Source organism: Aphidius gifuensis, linkage group LG5 (assembly GCF_014905175.1).
Source record: "Aphidius gifuensis isolate YNYX2018 linkage group LG5, ASM1490517v1, whole genome shotgun sequence".
NCBI classification, from domain to species: domain Eukaryota; kingdom Metazoa; phylum Arthropoda; class Insecta; order Hymenoptera; family Braconidae; genus Aphidius; species Aphidius gifuensis.
Genome location: NC_057792.1, coordinates 6,473,758 through 6,490,903, shown reverse-complemented (window position 1 = coordinate 6,490,903; position 17,146 = coordinate 6,473,758). Strand labels below are relative to the sequence as shown.

Here is a 17,146-nt window from a genome sequence, read left to right as displayed (position 1 = left end):
TGAAAGCGTTGAATCGAACTAGGAATTAACTGTGTTTCAAGTAGAAAAAAAAAAGAGAAGAAGAATTCAAGATGTTACAAAGAAAATTGACCGGTTGTTTTATTTTATCTTTCAATTTTTTTTTATTTTATTTCACCGCGATGTATGATCTTCACCTTGTACAGAAGCAGACATAATTTTTTTTAAAATTCCATTTTTTTAAAACGCCACAATTCCGTTATTCTTCATGACTCGTTTGAAATCCATCTGGATAAATTTCTCATGACATTCATACCACTGTTAATAAATAAAACAAAGATGAAGAATATAAATTTTTCATATTTACTTTAAATATTTATTTTACATAATTACTAAAAAAAAAAATTAATTTCATTATGTTTATTTAATTTGATAAATCAACATGTCCTTGATCATGAAAATATACAAATTAATATCTCTTGATATAAATGACAAATAACTTGTCAAAATAAATATTTTTTTAAAACGTAAATTTATTTAAAGCTTGTAATGGAGTATTGACAATACCCATGTATTTTTATCAATTAAAAAAAAATAGTTAAAAAAATGTAAAAAATTATTTTACAAATTGTTTGTTGTTTATTTTTGGATTGAAATAAAAATTTTTTAAATTTATAGTATATTTTTGATTAAAAAAAAAACATGATATTTTGTCAAATTTAAAAACACACACATAGAGAAAAACAGTCTGGTGAAAATATTGGCAAAATGCCGACATAACTTTCTCGGGAGAGTGACTTTACTCCACCTACTCTATAATACTGTGCTGAATTTTCATTCGTTTCGCACAATAATAACGATCCAAACATAAATCCAACAAGGGAGATATGCGACAATGCTCATATTACGTGTTTTGGCCTTTTGCCCTTTGTCTCAAATATGCTTGCATATTATTCTTACAATATTTTTTTATTTTTATTTCTTTGTCCAAAGATATATATTTTGATAAAAATTATTAAATTTCAATCTACTGAAATATTTTTAAAACAATAATACTCTGATTAATTTAAATGTCATGGGGTTAAAGTGATGAAAATTTAGAAAATGAAAATAATTCACAAAATTTTACATCAATGTCGAGCAAATATCATTTCCTTTACGAAAATTTAATGTCCATTTTAAAATAAAATATATGACACATTCGAAATTCTCTCTCAATCCCAATGCTATATATATGATTACGCAATTTCCGTTTTGATTTGATTTTACCTCCATGTACGTAAATATATTTATACAAAGTAATACATCATGTGATAAATCAAGAAACACATTTATCCACAAAATAACATCGTCAAAAGAAAAAAAAAAAAAACTAAAATGTTATTAAAAATATAAACAATTAAATTCAACATCAAAGCTTCCTTGTTAATTATTTTTTTGAATATCTAAAAACATCAAGTTCTCTTAGTTTATTCAAGTACAATTATTTTAATTATTTACTGAATAAAAAAAAAAAAAACATGAGTCAATATTACTAACGCAAAACAACAATAATCAATTTGCAAATTTAAATTTTTTTAATTAAATAATTTAAATTGTTACTGTAAATATTTTCAGCAATAATTTAAAAAAATTAATAAACATATAGAAAAAAAGCCAAGAAAATTTAAATAAATACCAATGTGAAAAAAAAATTTAACAACATTTTTATTCAACTCAATTTGCAAATGAAAATTGTATTAAAAAAAATTTTTATTGTTAATTATTAAATTGGTGAATTGTGGTTACTGTTGGTCACTAATTTTATAATCGAAATCATCGTGCAACCTGCAGAGATTTTCAATATAGATATGTTATTATTATTATCGTTTATGGGCAATGCCACATTCACATTTGCTCGTTGGAATTTTCGTTTGGGTATGTATACAAATATACGTATGCAAGTGTGTGTGTTGTATATATGTAAAGTAAATTTGCATGTGTATAATTTAGTTTAAAATATATATGTATAGTTGGGTGGCAAGGCTGATAGAGACATGTGTATGCACATGCTGCACTTGGTGGTTCAGACTTGCTAGGCACGCTTGACTAGTCTCTACACGCCAAAATTCTACCACACAAGTGTGACAGCAAAACATGGTAGAGATTGATGAAATCATTATCGATAATTAGACCCAATTAATGGTCAAGATGCCACATCAATTTCAATCGTCATTTTCATTTTTAATTTCATCGCAAATTACGTTAGTCAAAATCATCGCTATTCAAAAATTATTCATATTTTAATATATTCTCATATGATTTTTCAATGAATTGATGAAATATTTATCTTTCTATTATGACAATTTGAAATGTAAAATAATAATTCAATTTTAGAGTCAATAGAAATTTAAAATTATTTTTTTTGATTTTATTTTTGTAAAAAAAAATTTAAGATAATTGGATTTGATAAATTTTACTACTCAAAATTATACAACTCTATTTTTTGATATTATAAAACATAATTTTAAAATATTTCAAGTAAAAAATAAAACAAAAAATTTAGCTTAATATGAAAGCTTTAAAAAAAATTTATAAACTCTTGCATTATTTAACGAGATGTTAAAAGATATCTTCAAAACTTGCTGTATCGTTTTTTTTTTTTTTTTCTCTATATATATTTTTTCTTATTTATATTTTTTATATAAATATAAATATTTTCACTTATCTTGCAGGGTAGAAAAGTATTCAGAGCATGATGGAAAGTTTTTTTTTTCATATTTTTTTTTTCATTTTAAAAATAGATACTGGGTGGCAGTTGCTACTCTTATAATATACACACAAGTTACATTACATTGTATAAACATATAAAAAAAAAAATAAATAATAGAAACAAATTAATAAAATTTTCTTTTTTTTAAATAATAATATTTATGTAAACAGAAAGGATAAAGAATAAATGAGCCAAAATATAAACTAAACAAACGTGTACTGAAAATGTAATAGAAATTTTTTTTTTCAGTGTTTCAACACGTGTTTAATGTGACCCTTATTTCTTAAAAATTATTAGAAAAAAAATTTATATATTTTTTTGGATGTTTGCCAAAAAAAAAAAAAAAAAATATAAATCGAAATACATAATCACAGTGCAAGTTGTACTGGTTCGACGAACCCAATTCATGTCGTCAATTAAGAGTTAGAAAATGAGCCAACTATAACGCTTTAACACATTTTTATATTATATACATAAATACAGTATGTAATACAATCAATTGAACACATGTTAAAGTGAATAAAAAACCCATCCTGAATGTATCCCAACTTAAAAAAAAAATAATAAACAAGTAGTTTTCTTATACTACTGTTGTTACAATAACAAAATATCCTGAACATAAAGATCTTCTCGATCAAGTCATCTCGACATAAAATATTCTAGTAAATAATTTCCCAAAACAAAATTAGTATTAGTATGACAAACATTAGGTATATTTAAAATTAAAATTAATCATTATAAAAATAATAGAAGCATAGTAAAATATAAACATAACGATTTAATGGCAATTTTGAATTTGCCAAAAATTATGACAACAGTATATATCATAGGATAAATAAATAAATATTTCATTTAACAATTTATTTATTTTTTTAAATTTACTTTTATCATACATCTTGGATAAATTTAAAATTAATTAATTTAAAAATAAATTAATTAGTCATCGTATTGTAATGACTCAATGTTATTATTATTTCAAATTTAATTTTTTTTAATATTAATCTTTCAAATATTGTATTAAATGTTTATTTATTTTTATTTTATTATTTCAATTTATTATTATATATTATTAATTTAATAATTATTATAAATCTTGGATAAATTTGTAATTTATTTATTTTTGAATTGCTAGTGGATATATACTTTTATGTTGACCGAGAAATATGTTTCGACCCTTTCTTTTAAATTGCATTTTATCATTTCTCTTTGTAATATTCTTTATGCAGTACTTTTGTTGTTGAAAATATTTTATCACGTCATCATTATCAATACATGATTTAAAAATAATAGTAATATCAATTTTTTTTTTATTAAAATCATTGAATAAATGGTGTATTAAGTGCAACCGATTGTCAAATAAATCACTATGATTAAACTTGACATATATAAATTATCGACAATATAAATATCATTGACAATGGAAATCAATTGGGGTTTTTTTTTTTAACGTTCCAATGCCTATATGTATATAATCATTCAACAAGATCGTATATTGTATGTACATATAATTTGTGTTGTAAATAAAAGGTAAATAGCTAAAAGGCAATATATATGTATTATTCACGGGAGTAACATATGTAACGGGATTTTCAGTTAAATAACAAAAATCAAAGAGAGAAAGTATTATAAAGAGTGAATAGAGGATAGAAATAAAAATGAAAAAATAAAAAAATATAGGGTGAAAAACATCTGTTGTAACTAGCCCATCATGAAAAACGAACGAGCAAATTTCGAAAGATTCGTATTGGTAGAATTGACGAGTATTTACATTGGGTTTTTTTGGCATCACGATTTTTTTTTTTTTCATTTCGAATATATCGAACACAACATTAATGTGAAATCGAAACGCCAGAAGGCGACTAACGTAAATATCGAATTTTTTTTTTATTTTTCCAACATGCATACGATTTTTTACTAGTTATTTTATTTTTTTTTTATTTATTTTTAATTCGAGAGGTGAATGCTTGCTTGGATATATACGGTGTACATCGTTTTTATTGTATCTTTATTTTTTTTATATTTCACAAAAAAAAAAAAAAAATAATAAAAAAAAGTGTTGAGGAAAAAGAAGGAGAGAGAGATGGGTTATCCAATTGAAAATTGTGGAAAAGTAAATAAACCGTGAATGTTGAAAAACGCGGGTAGACTTTATATGTATTTATATATTTGAGAAAATTGAATTTTATCTTGATACAGGCGTGAATGATGAGACGAAAAAGCCAGCAGTTGTCGATTATCGATGTTGAAAAAACGCGACTAGGAAAGATGTATATAAGAAAAAAAAAAAAAAAACAGTTTGAGGACAGATAAAAAATTCAAGGTAGGATAAATGTATAAATATAAATCGACGAATTTATTGATGGGGTGAATTTTTATGTAGTGTATACAAAGTAAAGTGTCTCGTTAACAATTTTTTGATTTTATATATATGATTTAGAAAAAAATTGCAAACATTTTTTAAATGTCAAAATAGATCTGCATATTTTTGAGATGTTAATTTAATATTTAGCTTAAATTATAAATTTAATTTCAATTATTCTGCATTTAAACAATCAGTTAAAAATTGTAAATTTAATAAATTGAATTGTTAATTAATTTTTGGAGTAAAAAGTTTATTAACAATTGTATTTTTTACTTAAAGAAAAATGTCAATACAACTTTGAATGATTATTTTTAGGTTTGAAAATTTATTACTTCTTGTTTTTTATTTCCTCAACTATTTTGAAACTAAAAATTATAATTTATTTACTGTATAAATCTATTTTTATCAAAGTTATAATATCATTAAAAATATTATTTTTAAACCCTTCATTTTTTTATTACAAAATTTAAAGCAATTTTACTATAAATTACTGAAAATTCAGAGCTATCCAAAAGTTTTTACAAATTAATCGCTCTTCAGATTTACAGATTGATTAATGTTTACAAAAAAAAAAAAAACACCAATAATAAAAATAAATAAGATGACCCACTTTCTTAATAAATTTTTAAAATATTTCTGTTTTATATATAAATTATATATTTTTTTTTTCAGTTCAAGTATATATGCTTTCAAAATTAATTCAACAAAATTCCATCGAATTTTTACAAATATACAAAATAAGGTTAAAAAAAAAAAATCATCGTAAATTAACTATCAAATTATTTTCTTTTTGAAATTTAGTTTAGGTCGGGTGCAGGTATATATAAATTCAAAAAAAAAAATAGATGAGAATTGTGATGAACCTTTTTTTCTATTTTTTTTTTTTTTTCTATTTTGTCAGATATAATTTTAGACCTGATGTTGGGTATCTATTAAATTTGCAGAATTGAAGCTGAAAAATGAGAACTTTCGTTTCTCATTATTTTGATTATCTATTGTTATTATTTTTTAGGGGAAGGGGGGGGGGGGTTGCTGTAGCTGACCTAGAAAGCATACGATCCTTAAGAAAATTTTGGTGATACGTGCGAGTCTCGTGGACAATTGAGAACATCATCAATGAGAAAAAAAATTATGCTTTATATTTCTTACTGTAAGTTTGTCAATTCTTAAACTTCCCGTTACGTGTATATGTATTTTTTTTTTTATTCGATCGACAGTATTTATTGTACGTGACTAGTTTCATCGTATTTTCTTGTTGTTGTATACCCGCATGACCGGAAATTTCATCAACTTGATACCGTAAATCAATGCAATGTACTTTGTCAATGATAAAAATGCATGAAAAATATTATTCAATGAAAATAATATATTTATCTAGCTGTCAAAGAGTTTAAGATATTTTTTCATGAATTTTTTATGTAATATTATAAATATAAATAGGGATATTATATTTGGCAGATATGGTGAATTGTCGGAAAAGCCTTTCACACATCGATGAATTGCCTTTTGGGTGAAAAAAAAAAAATACAAATAAAAAATCCACACCATGTTTCCGGTGGAGTAACAACAGGAAAATGTGAGTAGAAAAAAAATAAATATAAAAAGAGACATAAATATTTGCGAAAGAAAAAAAAAAAAATTATAGAGAAAAAAAAAAAAATGAATGAGTTGAAATTTTTATACATTCATTCGGGGAATGAAGCTGCATTAAAATAATATAAATACATATAGAGGACATATAATTACATCAGTTATTTCATTGTTAATATTTTACTTGTTTTTAAATTTTTTTTATATCTTTTTTTTCCTCAATATATTTTGCTTCATGAGACGTTAATAATGTGTAAAATTTTTATACAATAAAATGATTATTTGAATATAAAAAATATACTGTACGTGTATTTAATAATAATACAAATAATGATGTAAAATTGGTACACTGTTGGAAAGGAACATGGACAAGAAGGCCGGTTCTTCAATAACTAGAGCATGAAGCACGACTATGATCCCACTTGTTCATATAGCCTCAACTAAATCATTTAAAAATACTTGTAATTCTATATCCCATGAATATATAAACGGTTAATAAAAATTCCCAGGTTGTAAGTGAAATTTTATGCAACAAGAAATGTTACAAAAAAACAAGCTAATATAAAGAAATGTAAAATTTTAAATATTTTAAGGAGGTTATGCAGCTATCACTCTTTTTTTTTTTAAATATAATGAGAATGTTCTGAAATCTTGTACACAAGTAGATCTTTTCATTCTGAATACAACGGTATAATTATTTTCTTATGTTGATCGGTTAAATTTTTTGTAATTAATTATTGAAAATAATATTTAACATTGGCTCTTATGGAGATTTCAACCATTTTTTTCGGATAGAAAAAATGATGAAAAAGTCTTGAAAAAAATCACACATGTACTAGAAACCGAGTTTTATTAATTGCGCGAAAAATTTTCATATGTTGATCGGTCAATTAATGAGAAATTAATTATAAACTTTACAAAAATTAGATGTGGCAACGTATGGCATGTTCAAACACACACACATACCCGCAATCCCATATATTGTATACGGGGCGCAGGCGCTTTTCACTTTATTTTTTTACAGTGTAGCCAGATTTCAGTTTTGTCTGTGACGTCAGAAGCGCCCCGCAACACCCGCAATGAATTTGTGCATAACCTCCTTAAACGGCAGAGAAGCAGAACGATAGAGAGGTTTTGTTTTTTAATTTTTGTTATTTTTTTAAATAAAATTCTTCTTTTATTTTAAGCCAAGTCAAGTCAACTTTAAACCATCTAATCTATTCAAATGTTTTGTAACATTTCAAGATTCTCACTGAAGAATCTATTAGTTTTTTTGAGTCTGCCGACATTTTTTTCTATTTGAGAGCTTTAAAATTTACTGATTTTATTTGGAGATAGCTTAAATTGTAGATCATCAAAATCCCTGTAGGTAATTTTAAAAGTCAAAAATTTTCAAGTTACCCTTTTCATCCCTAATAAAAAGGTAAAAGTGGTTAAACAACGAATTAAATGTATCGAATTTTATCAATAATGTTAACTCTTCTACAACCATACGTCAGAATTTCATGAAATTTAGACAGTAAAATGTAGACATACTGAAAAATACATTAAAAAAAATTTGAACCTTTAATTTTTATTTGTCAATAAGTTATGAATTTTTAAACATTGAGATAATTTTCTAAGAACGCGGCAGGTCAGCGAGCTATACCCATAAGGACCGCCTGTTGGGGACATATGCCCCACCATAAAAATTCCACAAGAAAAAAAAAATATAAAACCATAGATATTACAAGAAAAAAAATATATCTACAAATTTCATTTACCCCAAACTGATCAGTATTTTAAAAAAAATTTTACTTCAAATATTTTCGATCATAATGAAAATTCATAAATAAAAATAAATAAGAAATAAATTGATTGTCAAATTGGAGTATTAAATTTTAACTTTAAAACAATAAAATTATATGTAGCAGTATATTTTAAGTATAATCATCAAGTTATTCTCATGAGTACATTGCTAGTTTTTTGCACAAAATATAATATGCATCAGTGATGCTGATGTTTACCGATATAAATCCAAAAATGTTTAGCTACTTTTCTCTTTATTTCCATCAGAGATTTACTCACAAACACATACAATTTACACAATGCATATATGTGTATGGGTACTATGTACAAAAGCCTAACGTTGAGAAAATAATAAAAGAAAAAATAAAATGAAAAAAAAAAAAATGAGGAAAAAAGAAAATACAAAGATGACAAAGATACAAGCACAGTATATTCCCCAAGGCTATATAATCTCTAATACATGTACAACACAGCCATTATATACATATACGTATATATTTATATAAAAGGTAAAAAGTATATAGTCTTTGTCCTTGTTTAGCTCTCTACTCATCCAGGTGCCATGAGTATAAATTCACTTTGCTTTCCGGGGACTAACGGCAAAGTGCCTTGTGAATTTTTTCTGACATTATTACGATGCAATAGTGTCATCTCTTACTCATACACTTTGACATAAATTATATTTGCATTTTGATTGATTTACTTTGAATAAAATTATTAGAGATAAAATAAATAAATTTCAAGAAAAATGAAAATGAATTAATTGATTTTTCAATTTTTTATTTACTTTTTAAGTTTTTGTATTGTGGTAAATACAAAAGGTGTTCGAAGCATTTGGTTGTCATAAATTTTGGTTGACAGAATTTGTGTGGTTCACATGCGATGGTTTAAATGTATGTGTAGTTTATACGAGAAACTGCATTTGAGATATGGGGAAAGAGCGAAAAAGAGAGATAATTTGAAAAAAGAAAATGATGTTAAGGATAGAGTAAAGAGCAAGGGGATGAGAAGAAGAGAGGACAATGAACATGATGGTCCATATGCGTGTATATATATAATATATTTACTGACAGAACAACGATGTGCTATAGTTTAGTATAACCACGACCAACACCTGGTGAGAAACATGAGAGCTTTCTCTCGATGTACCATCAGCACGAAAATGAACAAAACCACATGACCAAAATATGGCTCGACCATAAACCGAACAACACACTATATGGATATATAAACCAATTGTTTAAAGTGAATTTTTATTTTTGGTTATATTTTTAAATAATTGAATTTTGAATTTATAAAACGAGTGTGATAATATTTACAAAATTTGGATTAATATTTGTCATTTAATATAAAAGTAATTTAAATTGAAATTAATGTTTAAAATTGAGAGGTAATTGATAGAATAAATATAATAAATTTTTGTGAAATTATTTTGGAGGGATAAAATACACAGGAAGCTTTAAAATTTAAATTAATCATGACCAAAATATACTAAATATAAACTACCCAGTCAAATTAAAATGTAATGTCCTGGGAAATAATTTCTCCAACAGAAAAAAAAACATCCTGTAGCGTGTAATTAGTATGACAAACATTAGGTGTATATTTAAAATTAAAATTAATCATTATAAAAATAATAGAAGCATAGTAAAATATAAACATAATGATTTAATGACTATTTTGAATTTGCCAAAAATTATGACAACAGTATATATCATAGGATAAATAAATAAATATTTCATTTAACAATTTATTTATTTTTTTAAATTTACTTTTATCATACATCTTGGATAAATTTAAAATTAATTAATTTAAAAATAAATTAATTAGTCATCGTATTGTAATGACTCAATGTTATTATTATTTCAAATTTAATTTTTTTTAATATTAATCTTTCAAATATTGTATGAAATGTTTATTTATTTTTATTTTATTATTTCAATTTATTATTATATATTATTAATGAAATAATTACTATAAATCCTGGATAAATACGTTATTTATTCAATTTTTACTATAAAGTTGTAATAAAAGAATATAAAGAAAATTAATAAAAAAATTTTAAAAAATCTAAATGAATTTTTTTTAATATAAGTAGAATAATAAATGACAATATATACGTCTTTTCATAAAAATGAGTGACGTATATAACTTACTTTATTTTCTGTCAACGTAAAAAGAAACTTTTTCATTTCATAGAAAAAAATAATATAGATATTATATATAAAAATATATATGTTGGAGAAAAAAAAAAAAAATCTTGAAAACTGAATTTAACGCTTAGTTTTCTTGAAAAGTATTTTTTCATTTTATTATTTTTTTGTGTACGGAAATTGGCGAAACAAACTTTCTGGTGATATAGATTCACCAAGAAACCGTCTCCGCCGGAAAACACGTGAATAAAGGTCGCGAAAAAATGAACAAAAAAAAAAAAGAAAATACATATATACAGAGAAAACCGCGAAATGGAGTAAAACGAAAAATAGGGGAGTAGAGTATAAAAACAAAGAATGAAAATGAAAATAAAAAAAAAATTGAAAAATCTAAAAAACTAAAATGAAAAAAATAAAAATAACTGAAAAGAAAGAGTCAAAGTTATCGGAGTGAAAAGGGAACCACAAAAAGGAAAACGTATATTTTTCTGTGTGGTGAACAGGGGGTTTAAAAGAAAAAGATGAAGAGAGGATATTTACTTATTTTTTTTTCTAGATTATTTTTACTTCAGGCTTACATTTTGTATATACACTCGAATGACATTACGCATATCCAACAAGATTGAACACCAAATAAGTCAGACTTTATTTTACTCTATTTCCTATTTCATATATAAATTTTTTTTTAACATTTATTATTATTTTTCCATTTTTAGCGTATTTATTTTTACAACAAATATGAAAACTTGACAGATCAATCAAATTGCCAAGTTCAAATCCAAATGCATGCAAAAAAATATTTTTTTTTTTTAATAATAATCTCTGGAAAATACTCAGATTTAAAGGGACAAAAACTCCGAAATTGGAAGCTAACAAAAAAAAAAATAAAAAATTCATAGCATTGCATTTTTATTTTGCAATGCTTTATGGGATAATTTTTTTTTTTTTTCAGAATCGATAGCACTATATTGCGTTACTAAAGTCAATCGGAAAACCTAGACATATTTTATTTTTCTATTTTAAAGTTGAAACAAAAATGAGAAAAGAAATAGAAAAAAAAATGAAAATATGTATTTTTAATTATGATCGGTTTAGCTGTAATAAACACAAGTGAGCATTGAGTAAATTACCAAGTAAATTACGGCCATTAAAATTATTGATATAAATCAAATTTGCGAGTTGAAATGAGAATAGTCAGAGCAACGGGCACGCTTACAAATCAAGTACAATATTCAATGACTTTAGTACTAAACGGCGCCCGACCAACGAGGCCACTCGAGCCAATCGAAAAATAAAAAAAATATCCCGTGCCCACATGGCGCCATACTACACCAACACGTTTTTATATAAAAAAAAAAAATAATAAATAAATGAAAATATAATGACAAACACATATGTAGATGATTATATAGACATTTATAAATGAAAATAAACCTTAACGAATAAATAATTATCTGCGCTTTCTTCCTTTTGAGTACAATTTTTTTTTTTTTTTTTTACATTCACGTCACCATAAAATTATCCAATTATCCATAAATTATATATATATTTTATCTTTTATAATATTTCCATTGTTTTTTCTCTTCAATAATACACAATACGCTAAATTTACATTCTTAATTTTAATGCTCGAAAGATTATCGTCATATCACAAAGAATAATAAATAAAATAAATATTACGTTATATTTGTTTAATTTTATTTTTTGTGGATTTAAATTTAAAAAAAAAAACAATTACAGCGGGATTTATTGGATTGGTTTTTTTTCTGTTTTGTTTATATAGTACATGGCAATTGTTAATTTTAGGAAAAGAGATTGTTATTTTAGTATTATCGTCTGAATGAAAAATGGAGTATTATTAATTTTAATGTTTCAAGTGGTCTAATGATGGGAGAAGTCAAGTGAATAAATGATATTATAAATAATTTATAAATGAAAAAGTATGCAATGTATGATTTGAGTGTAAATAATAAATGATTTATTATAAATCTATGAATTATGTAATGGAAATAAACAGCGCTATGATTTATTATTATTAAAATATAAAATTTATTAATTTAAATTATTTTTAACTTGCATATAGTTAGACAATGTTAAATTTCCATTGAAATTTAATTTTATATTTTAAATAAAAAAATTTTCTTTTAATCAAGAGCAACCCTGTATAGATATGGTGTTTAAAAAAAAAAAAAAAAAAAATTAGATAAAACAAAGATTATTTGAGATAGTAAAATTAAATCTCAATGCTATTTGTAAATAGGTGAATTTAACTATTGAAAGACAAAAAAAAAAAATTTTTCTTTCTATCAGCATTGCATTAAATATGTCAATCTTTGATTATCGATTTATTTTTTTTAATGCCCAGAAATCTAGGTCAAAAGATACACCAAGAAATGCAAATTTATGTCATTTACATAATACAATATAATATTTCTGACAAAATAGTATGCCTGATCATCAAATCATCTCAAACAAATGATCAATAAATTACCACGATAAAATTACTGACTCTAAAGTTTTTCAAGACAATCATACTAAGTATATATAATGAAAACTTTTAATACTTTAAAATACATTCTAATGTACTTGAATATTAGATGAAAAAAAAAAACAACTGAGTTTAAAAAATTGTCAAGTTATTCTTTAGTTGGTATGAATTTCAATACCCATTTGGTTGCTTAACTATGATGATATATGAACAATAAATAATAATAAAAAAATATCTTGGATTTGTTATTATACTCAAACAATAATAAAATTAAAAAAAGAAAAGTTATTTGTAATTTTTTTTATGATGTTTAACTTTAAGTACAATGCCGATTGTTCATCGATAAATGCCAAGCATTGTTGATATGATAACAATCAACAGACATATGTCATTCTCGGATTTCCTGGGATACGGGTTCATTCAGTTAAATACATACATATTTTTTATTATATCTATATATAGATCCAACACATTAATATAGAGCAATATCAATTTTTTTTTCTTCTTCCAATTCACATATTTTTTCTTTATTTGTATTATTTATTTACTTATCAAAAGTCGTATTCATTTCATCTGCGGGCAAGTCATTCACAATAATCTCTTTATAATAATGAATGAAAATTAATTTTTTTTTAAATTTATACTATTCATCTGATTGTCTTTATCAATAAAGATAAATTTATTTATTTCTTTAAATTACTAGGACTTCAAATGACTCTCAAACTAAGATGACTTAAATGTCTCAATTCAATGTTAACAAAATTTTAATGGGTATTTAAATTAATTATAAAATTGTAAAAATTTAAAAATTAAAAAAAAGTTTTAAATGTTTTCAATTTAGGGGTGTCGGTACGAGGTGGCACGTATCACGTACGTGGTGGCAAAAAAATAAAAAAACATTAAAACTTCAAAATTCGCTACAACGTTTACACATAGACATAATTGACTGATTTTTTTTGCACAAGCTCAGTTAGAATACGAACTTTATTTTGTGATAAATCTCATTAATCTATCTTAAATAATAACAATAACAATAATAAATAATCAACAATTAACATTAAAAATCTGTCAAAGTGTTAATCATTAATCAGTAATTGTTGACTAAATTTTATTATTATTTTTCGAAACTATTTTTTTTAATTATTTCCATTAATAAGTCTACATTATAACTGACTTGTTGTAAAAAAAAAAAACAGTCTATCTATAAACGAAAGAACGAATTATCAATTTGTAATTTTTATTTTTTATATTAGCTCAATGAAAAAATGACGCTCCAAATAATTACAGAATAATCAAAAAAAAAAACGTAGCTTTAATTTTTTGAACATAATATGTTGAAAAAAAATTTGAAAAAAGTAAATATAAAACAATTTTATAATTCAATTTGTGGCAGAAATCAAGCGAAAAGTTTTAACCAATTAAGCGTGAAAATTATTTTGAATTTTCATCGTTATATAGGTATGAGAAGTAGTAGAGGATGAGGTTTGAAAAGCATTGTAGAAACGATTTGATGGTAGTGGAAAATCCCCTTGGATTATATACTTGGTAGTTTACCCCATTTTAGCCCGTCCAAAACAGTGCAATGGGTAATTATTCGGATGATCATGGTAATCCATTGGAGATGCAATGTATATCCATTATTGTCGTATTGCAATATCGACATTTAAACAACCTACAGTCTTCTTTTATTTGTTTGTTTTTACATCCACAATCATAGATTTTTTCAACAAACAATAAATGAAATTTTACTTTTTTTTTTAACTTCCAATTACTCTTGATAACTATATAATTTATTTATTGATTTTTGTCTAATTATTATCAATTATTTTATATGTGGCAAACACGGTTGTGACAATGCTTGACAAATTAATTAACATCAATATAAATACGGGTATATATTGATAACTAATTTGATTGATTAATTAATTTTATCGTTTTATTTTATAAATTTTTTTTTAATTAAATAAGCTATCAGTTATATTTTTATTTGCTTTTATTTAATTTATCAACACGTAACGAGCAATGTAAATTTTATTTTTGTTAATTTTTTGAATGTTAAAATAATATCAATAATATATTGAATATAAATTTTTCTTTATCTTGATATGATCATAATGCAAATATTTATTTAAAAAAAATTATTCATCATATTTTTATTAATTATGACATCATTAATTTTAGATTTTTTTTAATATGTAATTTGCAATCAAAAATTATAACGCCATTTAAAATAATTATCTTATTTTCTAGAGAACAAATCAGGGTCGAGGTCGAGGACAGCTCCAACAAAAATATATAAAAACTTCAACATAAATTTTACGACTTAAAGTATACTCTCCTCTCACCGGAAAGCAAAAAAAAAAAATATAAAAACAAATAGATTTTCTATTTTTTATAGATTTATCACCACTAAAATATTTTAACAACTTGGAATTTTTTTTAAAAATTAAAATCAACAATACACAAACAATTGTAAATAATAATTTTTTTAAAAAAAACTACTTTTAAATATTATTCAAGTGCAAATGAGGCCACCGAAAGTCGTTGTTATATTCCCAGATTTATTAATACGTGTTGAAATAAATAAATAAGGAATAAAAAAAAAATTAATATATATTTATAATAATAATAGTAATAACCTCGATGATAATAATAAATGAAAAAAAAATATAAAAAATGAAAGGAGAAAAAAAAAAAATGACCGAGTCAAACGAGGTAGCAATAGTAAAGTCGATACGTGAGTATGCATAACTCAACGTACTTTTGTTACGTGTTTTTTTATTTATATTATTTTTATTTTTATTCATTTAAACCAAGTTGTATTTATGCATATAACTTGAGCATATACCAGCTGCTCTATTCAGCAAAGAATAAAAATAAAAAAAAAGAACACGTGGCTGTTGAGATTTAGAAATAAATTCTCTTCTCTTTTTTTTCTACGTTAGTAATTAATTATTTTTTTTTTTTTCTATGAAATAATAATTATTTATTGACTTACCAATTGCTTTACAGCTTTCTTCTGGAAGAGAATCACTCCATAGTTGTATTATTGCCATCAATAAATCACCAAACATAAGACATACAACATGGTGTGTTTGACAACGCCAATGAAGTACATGATGTGATGCTGGTAATAACCAACCTGCACCCAATGTTGCTGCTAAAAATATTGCACTTATCAAAAAACTAATTGGATACATGATAAATCTGTAGTCCAATGGTTTTTTTGGGTTACTGAAAATGAAACAGAAATATAAATTAATTAGTATTACGTATTTTTATAATAATAATTTTATACAAAAAAAAAAATTCATATAAACATTGAGTTGTAGTGTTGTTTAATTTTAGTGTTAATTAAGTCATGAATATATATTAATTAATAATCTAATAAAATACAAAAAAATACCATGTATATTTTATTTGAAATTATTTTTTTAATTATTTACGTTAATCTGCAATTAAGCTTGATGTAAAACTTGGATTTATGTTATTTTTGCAAGTATTATTTTGCCTTTTAATGGAGAGATACAGCTAACAGTATAATATTACAATAAATGAGTTTAATAAATAAATAAATAATTATCTAGAAACAGAAGAAAAACATTTATTTTGTTTATAATATTTTTAAAAATTTTTATAATACGATTAATTTGAAATGTAAAAACAAAAAAGAGATAATTTTTTGACTTGAAAATCGTAGCTTTTGTATTTAAAAACTGTTGATTCATAAAAAAACGTTAATCTGTTTAATTTAAAATTAAATTACCATAAATATTTAATTAGCTAAAATTCTATTATTAAGAATTTCTTTTATGTGATATTTTTTTTTCATTTTCATATTACAAGAAAAAAGAAAAATAATAAACTCAAAGGTATAAAAAAAAAATATATATGTTTAATTTACTCAACAGTGTGTTAATAATAAATTTAAAAAAAAAAAAATTATCTATTATAATTATAATAATAATAATTCTTCAAAGTAAGTAAAAAATTATAAAAGACACTTGAAAATCTTTATAAAGTAAACCGCATGAAATTTAAAGTTTCAAGGTAAA

The 17,146-nt window shown here is 23.6% G+C and overlaps 1 protein-coding gene across 1 annotated transcript in view; it reads right to left on the bottom strand.

Annotated features, from left to right (window-relative positions):
• LOC122857292 (probable G-protein coupled receptor Mth-like 1) overlaps positions 1-17,146 on the bottom strand; it is a 70,434-nt gene that overhangs the window by 50,426 nt on the left and 2,862 nt on the right. Inside the window, exon 3 of the mRNA XM_044159391.1 lies at positions 16,090-16,325. Within this exon, the coding sequence (XP_044015326.1) occupies positions 16,090-16,325 (236 nt within the window). The remainder of the gene's footprint in view (positions 1-16,089; positions 16,326-17,146) is intronic.